This window comes from Camelus ferus, chromosome 13 (genome assembly GCF_009834535.1).
Source record: "Camelus ferus isolate YT-003-E chromosome 13, BCGSAC_Cfer_1.0, whole genome shotgun sequence".
Classification (NCBI taxonomy): domain Eukaryota; kingdom Metazoa; phylum Chordata; class Mammalia; order Artiodactyla; family Camelidae; genus Camelus; species Camelus ferus.
In genome coordinates, this window is record NC_045708.1 from 45,633,832 (window position 1) to 45,649,523 (window position 15,692).

The following is a 15,692-nucleotide window of genomic DNA, read 5'->3' on the forward strand; positions in this document are numbered from 1 at the left end:
CAGGAAGATATTTTAATAGATTTGCCCTTGCTAGTAAATCACCAATAAACTTTAATTTTTTTAAATGAAATTAGAGTTAAATGGTCAACAATTGGAATCTTTAATTAGGGATTTTTTAAAAAATGGTTTATTTTTGTTTGTTTATTTCCTGCTTCAAACTTTAAGTTCCAGGCAAATGAAAAGAAACTTACTGTATGGGGTGTACAGCAGTGTGTTCAGGTGCAGTATGGTGTCCTCCTCACTGCGGCTGGCAGCTGCCCTGCAGTGAGGTGCAAAGTAGTCTTTGTTAGCTCTCACACAGGGCAGACAGAGCTGGGCTTTTCCCTTGCCTCTCTTAGACCTTCCTCCTATTTTCCCTTCTGCAAATGCTTGTGAGTCCCTCTGCTATGCAAGATGCTGTACTTAACGTATTTAAGAAACCCCAGCGGACTCCCCATGATAGCGGACTCTGGGCAGTCTACCAGAGAACGTGCTTGGGGTTATATGGACAGCATGTGGATGTGGGAAGAAGTGACATAGAACCACCTGGTGTGTTGGCGTTGACACTGGTTCTTGCTACGTTTGCTAGCCCCACTCCCGTGTTTCTAATTACTTGACCCCAAACAAAATATTCAGTTATATGGAGCAAATTACTGACCACTGATTAGTGAATATTCATAAATACTCCATTGTTGTGGCTGTTTTCTTTGATAAAAAGAAATTTTGCTATTTACCCCAATATAAGGCAACCTGAAATATAGGCCCATTTTAATATATAAACTTTTAGGGAAGTAGCTGAAGTAGTCAAATGGATATTCACAGTATTTACTTTGTAAGTTAAGCATTCATATTTTAAAACCTATAAAATACTAATTTTTACATATTCTCACATTTAATGATAGATTTTTATTCAAATTTTTTAATGTCAGCATCTACATTATTACCAGAATCACTTTTTGATCTTTTAATACTGTTTTTCAGCTATGCTGTCTTCATTTCCATCTAGGTTGTCTGAGATACAGTAATTTTTGAATCCATACTGTCTGTCAAAATTTTATCCTAATCTCAAATACCATTTTCATCACATCAGATTTTTTTAAAAAAATTCCTCTTGTAAGTTTGTATTGATAATCTTTACAATGTAACCACTTACTCTTTATTAAAGTGCTCTTTAAAAAGCTTGTTTAAACAACATTCAGTGCTCACACTTTGAAGGACATGTGAGTAATTAGTTAGTAATTCTGTTAAATTTCCTAATTAGTAATTCTGTGAAGTTTCTGATTCTGTGAGGTAGCCTATATCGGCTCCCTAAACAGGCATTCATTAAGATGTGTCAGCCCTACTGTGTCTCACTTTACAGTATGTTCTTGCTTTGAATCATTATATGTTCTTGCTTTGGGCATTAACTCTTTTTCTCCCTCCCCACACCGCACAGTGCTGACAGTGTAGGGGAGGGAAAAAGCTTTTTCCTCTACCCTCCTAGGTTCCTCTGCCTGGGGCCCTGGAAATTAAACTGACAAAAGAGGTTAACGAAAGAAAAACAGTCTATTAACACCTGCAGCAGGAATACTGGCAGGAGAAACTCAGTGAAGAGTCACTCAAAGGTGGGGTTAGAATTTGGGCTTAGACACAGCATCTTAACACAGCACAATGCATTTGTGGAAAAGTGACAAGACAAAGGAGAGGGGATTTAGTCTTTTAAACTGTGGGAAGGTAAGTATTATGGAGGAAATTGATAGAAGATAGGCTTATTTTAGTAAGGTTTGTCTTATACGTTTCTCTTAGTGCCATCTCTGAGCTGAAAAGAGTCTAGAGTCGTCTCTGGTGATTGAGAATCGGGAAGATGGAGAGCTTTTCTGAGGCTGCCCTTTCTCATTTGTCTTTTGCTCAAAATAATCTTTATGCCAAAGTGACGTATTTCTGAGTGAAACGTTCTGATCCCCCATAATAGTTATACCCATATGATTAGGATGGACTTGGATCTTTATTTGCTTTTCTCTCATGGTGGACCTCATGATGGTAATTTATTGCCTAGTGTTATAAATCTGGGTGGATTTTAAAAACACAGTCAGATGCCTTACAAATATGCATTTCCCAACACTCTTCCATTTAGAGGGTGCCCTCCAGAAGGAGGAACATTATCTCTACTGTCTTCATGATGATATCCATTTGGGACTGCATTTGTGGAGTGCAGATAATACCCAACTACCTAAAAGTTTATCTTTCTCTGTAATTCGCTTATTCCATTTTGTTGAAGGGTGGAGCCATCAAGGTTTATAGATTTGGTTCTTTATTTTAGTTGTGGTAAAATACACATTACATAAAATTGACCATTTTAACCATTCTTAGGCTTATAGTTCCTGTGGCATTAATATACTCACATTATTACATAACCATCACCACCATCCATCTCCATAACTCTTTCATCTTCCCAAATTAAAACTCTGTACCCACTAAACAATAACTACCCATTCTCTGTTTCCCTCATCCCCTGGCAACCAGCCATAATTCTACTTTCTGTCTCTAAGAATTTGACCACTCTTAGTAACTCAAGGGGAATAATACAATATTTATCCTTCTGTATCTAGCTTATGTCATTTAGCACGACGTCTTCAAGGTTCATACATGGAGCATGTATCAGAGCTTTCTCCCTTTTTGAGGCTGAATAACATTCCACTGAGAGTATATACGATGTTTTGTTCACTCTTTCATCAGTTGAAGGACATCTGGGCTGTTTCTATCTTTGACTATTGTGAGCAATGCTGCTATGCACATTGGTGTATGGTATCTGTTCAAAAACCACATTGTGAGTAGTAGACACCCAGAAGTGAAATTGTTAGATCGTATGGTAATTCTGTTTAATTTTTTGAGGAACCACCGTATTGTTTTCCATTGCAGCTATGCCATTTTACATTTCCGCCAACAATATACAAGTTTTCTAATTTCTCCACGTGCTCACCGATACTTGTTTTCTGTTTGTTTTTTAAATTATATGTGAAGTGTTATCTCATTGTGGTTTTGATTTGCATTTCTCTATTAGTGATGTTGAGCAGCTTTTCATATGCTTATTGGCCATCTTCATATATGCTTTGGAGAAATGTCTAAGTCCTTTTTTTTTAGAGATCTGATTTTTTTTCTCCTGAGGATTATTTACCTGAGAATAATTTTATGTTTTTATTTGCTTCTGAATTGAATTTTCTAAAGGTCTAACCTTTCACACTCAGTGTGTTAAAATCTCAGATTCAGGCATCAATTCTTTTTCCTCAGTTACATAATTATTAATTTTTTAAAAAATGTCCAAACAGTTCAAAACTTGTTGTAAAATGTCTTCTTTTTAAATACTCAGTGCCTCCATCTCCTCCTTACTCCCTTCTCTAGGAAGTTCTTGCTTATTTTGTTCTAGGCAAGTAAGTAGTCATGTCTCTTTTCTCACTTCTATCTAATATTTGAGTTGAATTCTATGTACTGTAGGCTCCATTATGTATCTGATACAGTTATATACTCAGCTATATTCATAACCTGTTTGGCAAAACCTAACAACATGTGGTTCTTCAGTTTATGAGAGGTCCTTTTCTTACCACTAAAGTATGATCAATGTAACAATGAAAGAACATGGACTGTTGTGAAAAATATAATTCATATTTTTGTTTTGAACAACCTAGATTCTCAACAATAGAGAGTAACATAGTATTATTCACCTTAAATGAACTAAGATATATCTCTATGGTTCGCCATGATGTTATCATTTAATTTCATGCATGTAAAAGTTTTTAAAGAACATATTAAAGTTTTTATAATAATACATCAGCGAAAATTGTACGTTCTGGAAGATTGTAACTTTGGAAAACCATAAAAGACATTTGTATAAAAGGAAGATACGGAAAGTGTAGTAAGTACTGACTGTACTTACCCGTAGGTTTTAAGTTTGGGGAACATTTTGTTCACCAGGCAGACAAGAGTGCTAGGAAGGAGGGCATAGCAAAGGCTTAGAACTATGAAAATTCATAGGTGTTTCTTAGAGCCATGAAAATTCACCAGGTGTTTCAGGATCAGCAGTGAAGCCATTTAAGTCATGATCCAACATGATCCAGGATGCAATGTATATCTACCATTGACTTTGCTTGACTTAATAGATCTTTTATTCTTCTACCTTGGTAAATGTTTATTTAAATCTACTTATTAATGTTTATAAAACTTTTTTTTGAGGGGGTTAAAAAACCCGGTGTTTGGAGAAAACAGGTTTTACGAGCCTGTACTCCTGCAGGTATTAGGTTACCAGCGTTTGTTACTGCTTACCGCGGTATAAACCGTTACTTGAGAAGGCCTGTTTGCAGGGCCAGTTTTCCACTGTCATTATGATCTGGGTGGAACAGCATTACGGTGTTCCACATTTTATCATAAAGTACTAATGCATTTCTGTTTTTCTTCCTCTCAAGATGGAAGAAAATTTTGGCATCGATTCCCTACCCTCCATACCCTGCACTGAAGCAAACAGCCAACCAGGCAGATATGACGATCTGGAAGATCTTAATTCATTAACCAAAAGCAGTCTGGATTTAGGTGTGTGATTTTCGTTTCTCATAAACACAAATTACATTATTTTGCAATCTTTCAGTTTTATTTGTGTATGTGATGAATTTTACTGTCACATTTTCATTCATTATAGTATTTTGAATTGAAATCTGCCTATTAATTAATCTGCCTCAAAATATCTAGAAGAATAACATGACTCATTTCCACTTAGAACTTTCAGGTTCTATTTCCTGAGAGGGCTGCATTTTCCCTGCTTCATTTTTACTTTTTATTAGCTGTGTGGATGAAAACTAAAACTAGTATCTTATGCTGAATCAGAAATAAGCCTCTACTAATATATATTAAAAACTCTGATGCTATTAAGTGATACTGTTAGCTCACTGAATGGGGTTGTTAAATATTAATAAGGAAAGACATATTTTAAACATTTATGAAACATTTTTATAGCCATATATTATAGTCAATATGGGTACATTAATAAGTTAGTTTCCATTAAAGAATCCTGAAAGGATAGTGCTTCTCCTTGCCTTTTCCCATATTGATTCTTACATATTTTTGAAAACTTGACTTTAAAAAATAATCTTTCCTCATACGACACTGAAATATTGAATGTCGTTATAATATTAAAATCCCTAGGTGAGACTAACAGGTTCTTTCCTAGCGCTGGGATTTATGGAGCCATTGTTCAGGATTTATGCGGTCCTTCACCTGTTTTGACTCTACTCACAGGAGAAGTCTTTCTCTGTGGGCAGTTCCCGTGTTGCATGGTAATATGTTGTTCGGAGAGAGAGCGCTGTAGAAAGTTATGTTACATTGTATGAATTCAACCTTCTGTCAGGTAAAATCTAAAGAATGGGATTCTTAATGTGGTTAAAGATTGAAGGCATCTGAGAGAGAACAGTTGTCAGTTCCCTGTGGGTTGAAACACAGCATGAATAGTTAATTGTTTAAAAAATTTAGGGTAGTTAATTTTCAATATCTAAGATGAACCTATCCTATTTTTCATAATTTATAAACTGACTGTGACTAAGAAAAATGGGACTTTTTTCACCAAAACTCTCACTATACTTTTTTTTTTAATTCACCACATTTCTGTAGTCCTCTGACTACTAAATACTTGGAGGAGATTTATGGCACAAATGAATGAGTAAGTGAATTAATGGTCCATATCTGTTTGATTACCATTGATACTTTATAGCAATGTAGAGGGCTTACCTATGCCTTGTAAGATGTTTAGCAGCCTCCCTGCCTTCTAACCAGGGCTTCCAGTGGTATTCCCACCCCTAGTCAGGATCAAAATCAGAATATCTTCAGACATTGCCACATGTCCCCTGGGAGGCAAAATTGCCCCTGATTGAGAACCACTCACTGCTTTATACTGTCAGGACTGAAAGGAGTAGACTGGAAACATGGGGTGGGTGTGTGTAAGGAGGAGAGTGGAGTTGGGGAAAAGGTAGGGAGAGGGATTTTGTCCTCATGGGATGATCCAGTCTTCCTCTGAGCCCACCTCTATGTATTCTCTAAGCAACTCCAAGGTTCCTTCCTCTGCCTTCTGCAGCCGTATGAGTGTTCTAGAGCTGCCATAGCAAATTGCCACAAACTTGGTGGCTTCAGACAACAGAAATTAACTCTCTCACTGTTCTGGAGTCCAGCAGTCTTAAGATGCTGTACTCCTTCTGAAGCTTCTCGGGAAGAATCTGTTCTTTGTCATGTTCAGCTTCAGGTGGCTCCAGCATCCTTTGGCTTGTGGCTGCATCATTCTAATCTCTGCCTCCATCCTCACATGGCCCTCTCCTCTTCTCCCTATCCATGTCTTCTCTCCTGTCATTAGGTCTCCAACCTGTCATCGAATTTAGGGCTCACTCGGATAATCCAGGAAGGTTTCATCTCAAGATACTTAGTTTAATTACACCTGCAGAGACATTTATTCCATGTAAGGTCACATTTATAGGTTCTGTGGCAGGGATATGTCTTTTAGGTGGGCCACCATTCAACCCACTATCCTGCCTTAATCTAATATTTTTGGCAAAGCTCTGGGAATTTATTTTTCGAGATTATAGCTTTAGGAGTTAAGCTACACTTGTATTCCGTAGTCCTGTCCTCACCAGAAAAGCGTTCATAACTACATGTTTTTTGGAAAATTTTTTGAGAGCCTCCAGAGGGGTACGAGGCAGGCATGATCATTTGGACCAGCGCTGACCACAAGTAGGCTGAGAAATGATTGATACAGAGTCAGTAGAGACTTCAGCAGCTTGCTCATTGCATTAATTCTACTCAGAATTTCATTTTGCTCTTGAGAGCCCTGTCCAGGGAACAGCAGACTCTGCCTCAGTCGCAGGCCCCTCAGTACTAAGCCATCACCTGCTGTCACCAGACAAGCCCGTCCACTTCTCCGAGCCTCTCCACTTCCTCAGCTGTAACATGAAAGAGTTGGGTTAAGTTGTCCTGTAAGGCTGCCTTCAGATCTGTAGCTCTTTGCCCACTTTGTTAGTAACAGGCAATTTTAGATTCATCCATGAGCAGTTATTTCTGAGAGCCTACATGTCAAAGGCTATCCTTTCCCCTGTGCTTAATCTAAAATTGTGTGTCCTCAGAGAGCCTATACCCTTCACGGACTGTGAAACTAAGCATATGAATTAGCATAATTAATAATGTAAAGCATACAAGATAAATTCCAAATCAGTGATACATATAGCGTTAAAAGATTTCAGACAGAAAGTAGTTGCATTTCCCAGTCTTTGGCCCTCCCTGGAGTGGGCCTCCAGTGACTCGGAAGGAATTTCTGCCGCTGTCGCTCGCACACTGGCATGCCTGTCTCTTAGGACAAGCTCCAGGAGGGCAGGGCTTGTATCTGACTGCATTACCGAAGTGGGTGCTCAAGAAATAGTGTTTGAACGAGAAGGTGACATGCTGCTCATGTGTGGTGATTCAGCAGCATCCCAGTTCCCTCTTTTTTTTTCTCAGTTGCTAAGTTGTGCAGTAACCCATTCTCTTCTCTACGTGGGCTCTTCTTGCCTTTATTTTGTTTATCAGTCTATTTGTACACCTCACTAAGTATAAACCTTTTGAAAATTTCCCCTATTCCTCTCCTGAAACGTTAACTTCCATTTTCCAGGAAATTTTTTTTTTTTCAACTTCCCTGTTTTCCTAAGCCTTGTGCTCCTGTTGTGGCTATTACCTGACGACTGCACAGGCCCTGAAGGCCTTGATTTGTTTTACGGGCTCCTGGTTACCACGGTGCACTTGGTGAATGGCTCCGTAAAGTGTGCCCGCGTGAGGCACCATGGGGGAGGAGAGGTGTGTGCCTGAGCGCTGCCAAGGGTCCGTGGAGGAGGAGTGGGCAAAGGGTACGGGCAGCCCTTGTGCAGAGCAGGGCATGAAACCTTTTAAGCAAACTGCACAACCTATGAAACCCAACGCTGTAATTGAATAGGCTGCTTTTACCAGCGTAGCTGGATGAGAAGTAGCCTTGCAAATGGGGCCAGTTCTCTGCCCTTTAAACTCTGGTTCTAGGCCGTTCCTGCCAGAATCTCCATCCCACCCCTGGTCCCTCCTCAGTGGGTAAGGGGGTAGATGCAGGCAGAGCTAGAGCAGTGGGGCCCTCATAGGGGTTTGACTACTTGCGGGAATGCAGGCCCAGTGGCTGGGAGGGAAGGGTGCATGTGGATGGGGGGTAGGCGCCTGGGACTTCCTGTAACACACCTGAGTGTTATAGTTATTTCCACCCCGCCTTCAGATTCTCCGTTGCATTACCAGCTCATTAGATCCTGATTCCAAAGTGTTTAGACAAGATAAAACCCAGAAGTAGAAGTGACTTTACTAGAAAATTTGTTCAGTATGAAGAAATGGAAAATTTTAGATGATGCTTATAGAAGTTTTAGAAGAATGTCTATATCTCTTTAGTGATCATCTCTAATTTTCTGATAAGCCAGGCCTCCAAAATGCGTTATAAATGTATGGATTTAAGGGAGGCACTTGGTGCGGTATTCATAATATTTGTATAACATGAAGAAGAAAGATTGGCTGGGAATTTATAATGGATTAGGTATAATGCATCCTGGGGTATATCCTAAGAGTGATTGATGCGTTTATGCCAGCCTGGGTGCAGGTCTCTAAGCACGTGCCTTAGGGCTGCGTGCACAGCTCTGCCCTAGTTATTCCTTTTTTCAGTAAATGGCAAAATGACACATGGCATGTCAGGTAACTTTGCACATTCTAATTGGCGAAATTCCTTGGCTTGGAACTCCCCATCTATAAAATATGGTTGCCAGTATCTTTTCTAACTGATAGTTTAATGAGAGAATTTAATAAAGTAACAGATGTAAAAGAATTCTGGAATCTATAAAGAAAGCCCCTTTAAAAATGTGTTTTTATTTGGTTATTTGTTATTCTGCAGAATTCTTTTTTAAAAAAAATCAGTGAAATGTCAGTGTGCTTGTAATTGAGACAGCCTAGGTTGATAAAGGAAAGTTTGTAGTGAGATCAAAATATTGTTGAGTAGGGGATTCCTTTGATAAAATATTCATGTTGCTAAAATGTCATCTTTTCAGTGAGGCTTAAAATTGTAACCCTCTTCCACTGAGCGTTCCTTGCCTCCCCTCCATGCTTTATATTTTGCTGTAGTGCTTGTCACCATCTAACATATGAAATAATTTCACTTATTTAATTTAATATAAATGAGTCTTCTACCTGGGAGGGGCCTGCCCTTAGTAGATCTCCATGACTGTTGAATGAATGAAGAGTGAATGAGTGTATCGTGTGTTCACTATCATCTGGGTTTGCTCTTTAGGCATGATGATTCCAAATGATGTCCATGGTCCTGGCTTGCTTGTTGAACTTCCTGCTGCGGTTCAGAGGAGGGAGCAAGAAGATTTGCCTCTATACCAACTCCCCAGGACTCAAACGGTTTCTAAGGCCTCAGCATATACAGGAGTGTTGTCTTCTAGATATGCCACTGATGCATGGTATGATATTATTTCTCTTTGTTCTCACATTACAAAATAGTTTTCTCTTTGCTTCTATTGAAAAAAAACATGATTATGGTAGAACATTTGGAAAAATGCAGAAGATATTATGAATAAATTCCACTATATTACACAATTACTGTAAGAATGTTATGTACTTAAAATTGTACCATAGATACAATTTTGTATTATAGTTGTGTGCAAAATGGATTACACAGAGTATTTACTTAGAGAATGGGAGGTTAACTAAGAGTTTAACAACTGGAGCAAGAAGTACTCGAGGACAAATTAAGGATGGAATGGAATTAAGAGTTAGAGAATCTATGGGCATTGACTATAATACGTTGGGAGTGAGAAGGAGTAGCAGGAGGACCTGTGTTTCTGAACCGGGAAACTAGATGGATAGCAGATGGTTAGCGGGGCTGTTAATTCTTTGGCATCAGATTATAGGGGCATGAACAGGTTGAAAGGGAAAATGGTGAATTTGGTGTGGGACGTGTTGAGAGTTCGAGTATCCATAGGACAGCAAAGTGAAATGGAATTAATTAAATACATGATTCTGGGGATTAATGTTGAGGTCTGTCCTGATGTAGATAATTGGGAACAGGATCAAGCGTAGGTGAAACCCCTGGATTTGAATAGTAGTCCGTGGGAGGCTCAAGCGGTAAGAGCACAGGGCCAACAGTGGAGTCTGGCACAGCAGGAAGGGCATGAATGGAGGAAGAAGATAGTGAAGTGGAATGAACAAAAGATAGAAGGAAACTGATGAACTAGAGTTTGACATAGAAACCAAGGGAAGAGAGCATTTTAACAAAAGGGTCATTACAGATTATTGTTACCTGCTACAAAAAGGTCAAGGTAGATAAAATGGGAACATTTTCACGGGGCTTGGTCACATGGATGCCCTTGGTAGGCGTAGAACAGTTTGATTAGAGTGGAAATCAGAGAGCAGTTGGTTGAGAATTGAACGGAAGATCAGAAATTGGACAAAGTAAGAGCAGACTAGTGTTTTGAGCTCATGAAACGAGCAGAAAGAATGCGTGTTACCAGGACAACTGGAGGGTATCATGGGACTGAGGCCAGGGGGAGTTATATATACAGCTACCTAGGCTGTGGGTATGGATGTGTATCTTTCTGGGAAAGATCCAGAGAAGGAATTGCAGATGCTAGAGAGTGGGTGATTAAATAGTCCCTGGAGAGGGTGGGAGGAGAGAAGGACATTGCACCCCTGATAGTTTGATAGGAGGAAGCTCAGGTCCCCCATGGAGGTAGGTGCCAAGACAGAAAGGAAAGTACAAACGCAGGTAATCTTAATACCTTGAGGGCAGGAATCCATGGAGATTCTTACCCAGTGACCTTGATTTTTTTTTCTGTCATTGAGGAGAAGGGTTGTTCAAGAAGTGGTGGGGAGCTAGTAAAGTGGGCCGTCAAAGGAAAGCTGTCAGAGTAGATATTAGCTTTTGGAACACGGGTAGGAGAGTACTGGCCTAGTGGTGGGAAGGAGTTTAGGAAAACAGTGACTCCCTTTTCCAGCCTCCCGGGGGGTGAGGATGAGCGTCACCTCTCCAGGCTGGCATCCATGGCAGAGAAGCAGAAGCTGCTGGGAGAACAGAGGAGGGTGAGAGAACACTGAGGGAAGAGGTTGGGGTGTGGGGTGGTTTCTTTACAACTGAAGGAGATTTTGTGGAGGGTGCCAGGTAATTTGGCTGGGTGGGCCTTGGGGATGGGGCATGGGAACAGAAGCACACCTGGAGGAAGGTCCAGAGCGGTGTTGCCCTGTGAGTACAGGACAGGAGAAGCAAACAAAGGAGTTGGAGGTGTTGGCAAAGCAAAACAGGGATGAGAGATAGGGTGGGATTAATTGGCCTGAATGCTTTTATTGAAACCTTAATCCAAGAAAGATTCTGTGTTGATACATGAAGTATCTCAGATTTACATGACATCACTTCTCTGTTCAGTGACCTGTGCCCTTTGCCTAGAGTTTTAGGTAGAACTTCATAAAAAGTTGTCTGTACTTCTGCATAGCTCATCTCTGAGTGGAAAGGAAAGACCAGTCGGCCCGACTAGTTGGAGGAATCTGGTGGCTCTTCACTCAGCTGACCTGGACCACAGTGCAGAGGGGAGGAGGTGACGGGCTCGGGGTCCTAGAGTGAGGGATCTGACCAGCTCCCGGAGGGTCGCAGTGTCAGACAGCAGTGGATTTGTTTCTTTAGGAGAGGTGCCTGGCAGTGGAAGTCCTGGAAGAGTTAGGAATATGTTTCAATTTCTTATATGATCAAGTTACTTTTCAAATGAGACACTTGTTTTTTAAATTTCTCTTGTGCTGAGTGTTAATAATTGAATCTGGCCAAATTCAGAAATGAGGCTGCTCTTCAAGCTATAGAATTGTAACTGTAAACTGGAAAAGATTTAAACAAATTTCCAAGCCCACCCCTCCTCCCTTGTGCCCAAGATGAAGTGTTCCATCAGTTGTATCATTCAATTCTCCCAGCTTCAAGGAGAGAAGGTACACTTTACTCCTAAAGTGAGTACTTTGACAAGCTAATTTCTTATGCCAGCACAGGCATTTAAGGGCTCCTACCTAACCTTTGTCTTGGGAGATCAGTGTTGCATTTTAATGTTTTTTTTTTTTTTGACTTGGCTTGCTGTCATAGATTCAGGCTATATGTAAATCTCTGCAGGCTCCAGAAGAGTTCCTGTAAATCAAACTCCCCCTTTTAATCTTTCAGAGTCTGCCCCATAGAGTTAGGTTCATAGGTGAGTATTTATTGCCACTCAGGAGACTTCCTGAGTAATGCATAGATTCTTTCAGAATATAGTCTTTCAGATCATCAGGGTGTCAGCTAGTGCTAAATGCTATTTTACAGTTTCTTCTTTGCATTAATTATTGCGTAGGGCCCAGCAGAGTTATTCAGTGTGCACTGTGCTTTTGCATCAAACCAACTCCTCCTTACCTTTGGAGGCAGGACTGATATTAAAAGGTCAGATGTACCCTGAAAGGGGAGATCTCGAGGAAAGGAGGACTGTGGGCAGGCGGAGTATCGTAACTCTGAAAGGAATGAGTGATCTCGTTCTGGGTATCCTTTCTTCATAAAGTAACTTGAGGTCATGTTTTCAGAATTCACCTGGCTTCATTTTTTTCTAACTCACCTCTGTCATCACCTGCTGCCTAAAGGCGTGGGTGTGCCCACTGTGGGGGGGGGGGGTGGCATTTCTCAGACTAGTAGGAGATCTGCAGTAGAGATACACTGTGGTACTGCTCAGATGTCCTCTGGTATTTATGGCTGTGTGACCCTGGGAGGGCTTCCCTTGTGTCTGTATTTCCTCACTTGTAAAGCAGGCAGTTCTGTGGTTGAATAAGAGTGAATGTAAAGGACTTCATATAATGCCTTGAACATAGAAACTGTTTAATGAAAGGCCGCAGTAATGCTGGGTGACAGCTCTAGGCTCAGGGCCCTCAGGTGTATCTAGGGTGTTGACTTCTGCTGAGTTTATAAAACACTCAAGGAGAGTGCAGATTATTTTTTAAGCAATAAAAAGGATCAACTCACAGTAAGTAAAATAAGGAAGGTGTCAGGGGCTAAAGCCTGGGAGGATGATGAACTTGAGGTGAGAGAAACTTGAAAAAATAAATCATGCTGAAGGTATAATAGGGTGCAAATGAAAAGAAATACTTTCAGGCTTTGGGTACTTTGTTACAAATAATGGGAGGTGAAATGGGAAGCAGGCATCATAGTTGGGGAAAGGATTAAATGAGTTACTGTTATAGTTTAAGCTCCCAGCACAGTGCCTGGCATTTAGTGCCCTCTGAGTAAATGGTGGATATCGAATAGGTTACCTTTGAGTTCAACTGCCAAAAATTATTTGTTTCAATTCAGAATATTAGTAGAAGATTGAGGGTAAGGGAGAGGATAAGTATGTGCATTTGAGAGAAGACTATTCTGGAATGTTTGAGTTGAGAGGAAAAAGGGGAAGTTTCCAGGGAGTTTATGGCCTCACGTATGTGACACTTCCCCGATCTTACCATGCTCTTACAGCTGTGGCCACACTGCAGATAAAGACGAATGTGAGAAATTAAGACAAGAGGTGCATAGGAATATTACACTAATGCCTTTGAAGATATAATTAGGTACTTGATTGCTAATCCAGGCTCTACAGAAGGTTAAAAGAGGAAGACCTAAGGAAGCGGCTTACCCTTTATGGCTTGAATTTTTGTTTCTTAATGAATTATTTTTTCTGTTCTAGAACTCATACAAATGAAATCGTACAATCAGTACTTTTTTGTATCTGGCTTCTTTTACTTAGCATCATGTCTGTGCCATTTTAAACTGTACAGGGGTGCCTAGTTCTGTATGTGCACTGGTGTCAGGTAATGATTTGCTATGTAACTTTAAAGTTGTCGTGTACACTTGGATAACTAACCCTTCCAATTTGGAAAACACTGGTGCTCGATCTACCTAGTTCTGAATACTCATATTCTCTGTGGTGTGTCACACAAAATTGCCATGTAGAATCTGTCTGTTAAATGGAAAACGAAATCTTGAGATAACTTAGCTACAACCATAACGCTTCCTGGTTATTTCATTTTGTGGTGCTGAGTTTGCTTGACCCTCATATGGATTAGTATGTAGAAACTTTATATGAAAAAAAAGTATACAGAAAAGGAAAGGTCATCTTGGCTTTCTGGACTCATCTAATTTTTGTATGATGTTGAAAATTTTACTCTCAAAGACATGGTATATCATGACCAAGTCTTACTATTAATATCCTCTTGTTCATTAATGGGGTACTCCATCTTTCCTCCCAAAACTGTAAAGAATGATAACTTTGGGCATTTGTTATAAAGGACTTAAATAAAAAACATTGTTCCTATTAGATCGTTAATTCCTTTAGGGAAAAATGGTTATAAGACTGGTTAAATGTAAAAGGAAAAAGTTCAGTTATTTTAAGACTTGACATTCTAACTGATTGAGCTATTGACCATGTTTAATTAAAGTGCAAATTATAAAATTTGAGGTTAGAAATCCCTTGTGAAAGTTTCAAATACATTTGTGCAAATTTACATCTTCATATAGGCAGTAAAAGTATTTTTACTTTCTTAGTTAAATTTTAATTTGGGTTAAAAGGTATATGCATTCATCAATGTAAAGTGACTACATTATTTTTGTATAGTACTCATCTCCTGTGACTATGTATTTCCAAAACTAATCTCAATATCTAATTTTTGAAAGTTTTCTCTTTTCAGATATGAAATAATGTGAATAAAATATGCGCTTATCAACTTCCTAAGGAAAGATAACATGCTTTGAAAAAGTCAGTCTCTTCTAACAGAGTAATCCTTTTGTTACACCTTTTCTTAAAGAAAAGTAAAATGTCCCTTATTTTAGACAGATTTTTCCCCCTCTTCTCATAATAGTGTATGTGAAAGCCAGCAGTTTGGGAAATACTTGGTTTTAATTTTTTATTTATCTGTTTGTTTGCTTGTTTGTTTGTTTTTCAATGGAGGCACTGGGGATTGAACCCAGGACCTCGTGTATGCTAAGCACATGCTCTACCACTGAGCTATATCCTCCTGCCTTGGTTTTAATATTTTTTTAATAGAAAAACATAGCCCATACCAATGTTAAAGCTTGGTTTCCTATTTTAGGTTATTTTAAATTTAAGAATTTAATCCTTATAATGATATTATACATGTACCATAATAAAAATATATACACATTTGGGTTTTTTTTTTTTTCTTTATACATACCATGAGCTTTTTTTGCTCACAACACTCCTGACACCAAATGTCTGAGTTTTTCCCTCCACCCAACAACCAGTTCTCTGATTCTCTGGATACTGCGTGTCCTACAATTCATTTTAATTCTGACATTAACTACCTGGAGTTAGTGCAGACCCCACAGGTTAAGGGCTCATTCCCACAAGTCTCCCCAAATTCAGATGTCACTCACAAGTCCCAAGTTGCCAACTCAGTGTCTGACCAACTGGCTATCAATTGGAGGTTCCTGTAACACCTTCCTAAAGTTCAATAACTTGCTAGGATGGCTTGTAGAACTCAGGAAAGTACTTCAGTATTACTGGTTTATTATAAAGGATGCAGTTCTGGAATAGCCACATGAAAGAGATGCATAAGGCAAGGCAGAGGGTGTGTGGAATGCAAGAGCTTCCATGCTCTCTCGGGGCACTTTGCTGTGTTCTCCAACACAGAGGCTCTCT

The 15,692-nt window shown here is 39.5% G+C and overlaps 1 protein-coding gene across 8 annotated transcripts in view; it reads left to right on the top strand.

Moving 5' to 3' along the window:
• Positions 1-15,692, top strand: part of PATJ (PATJ crumbs cell polarity complex component) — a 291,845-nt gene that overhangs the window by 88,253 nt on the left and 187,900 nt on the right. For all 8 annotated transcript variants that reach the window (XM_032494431.1, XM_032494436.1, XM_032494434.1 and 5 more), the window contains 2 exons: positions 4,416-4,539; positions 9,302-9,476. In XM_032494431.1, the coding sequence (XP_032350322.1) occupies positions 4,416-4,539; positions 9,302-9,476 (299 nt within the window). The remainder of the gene's footprint in view (positions 1-4,415; positions 4,540-9,301; positions 9,477-15,692) is intronic.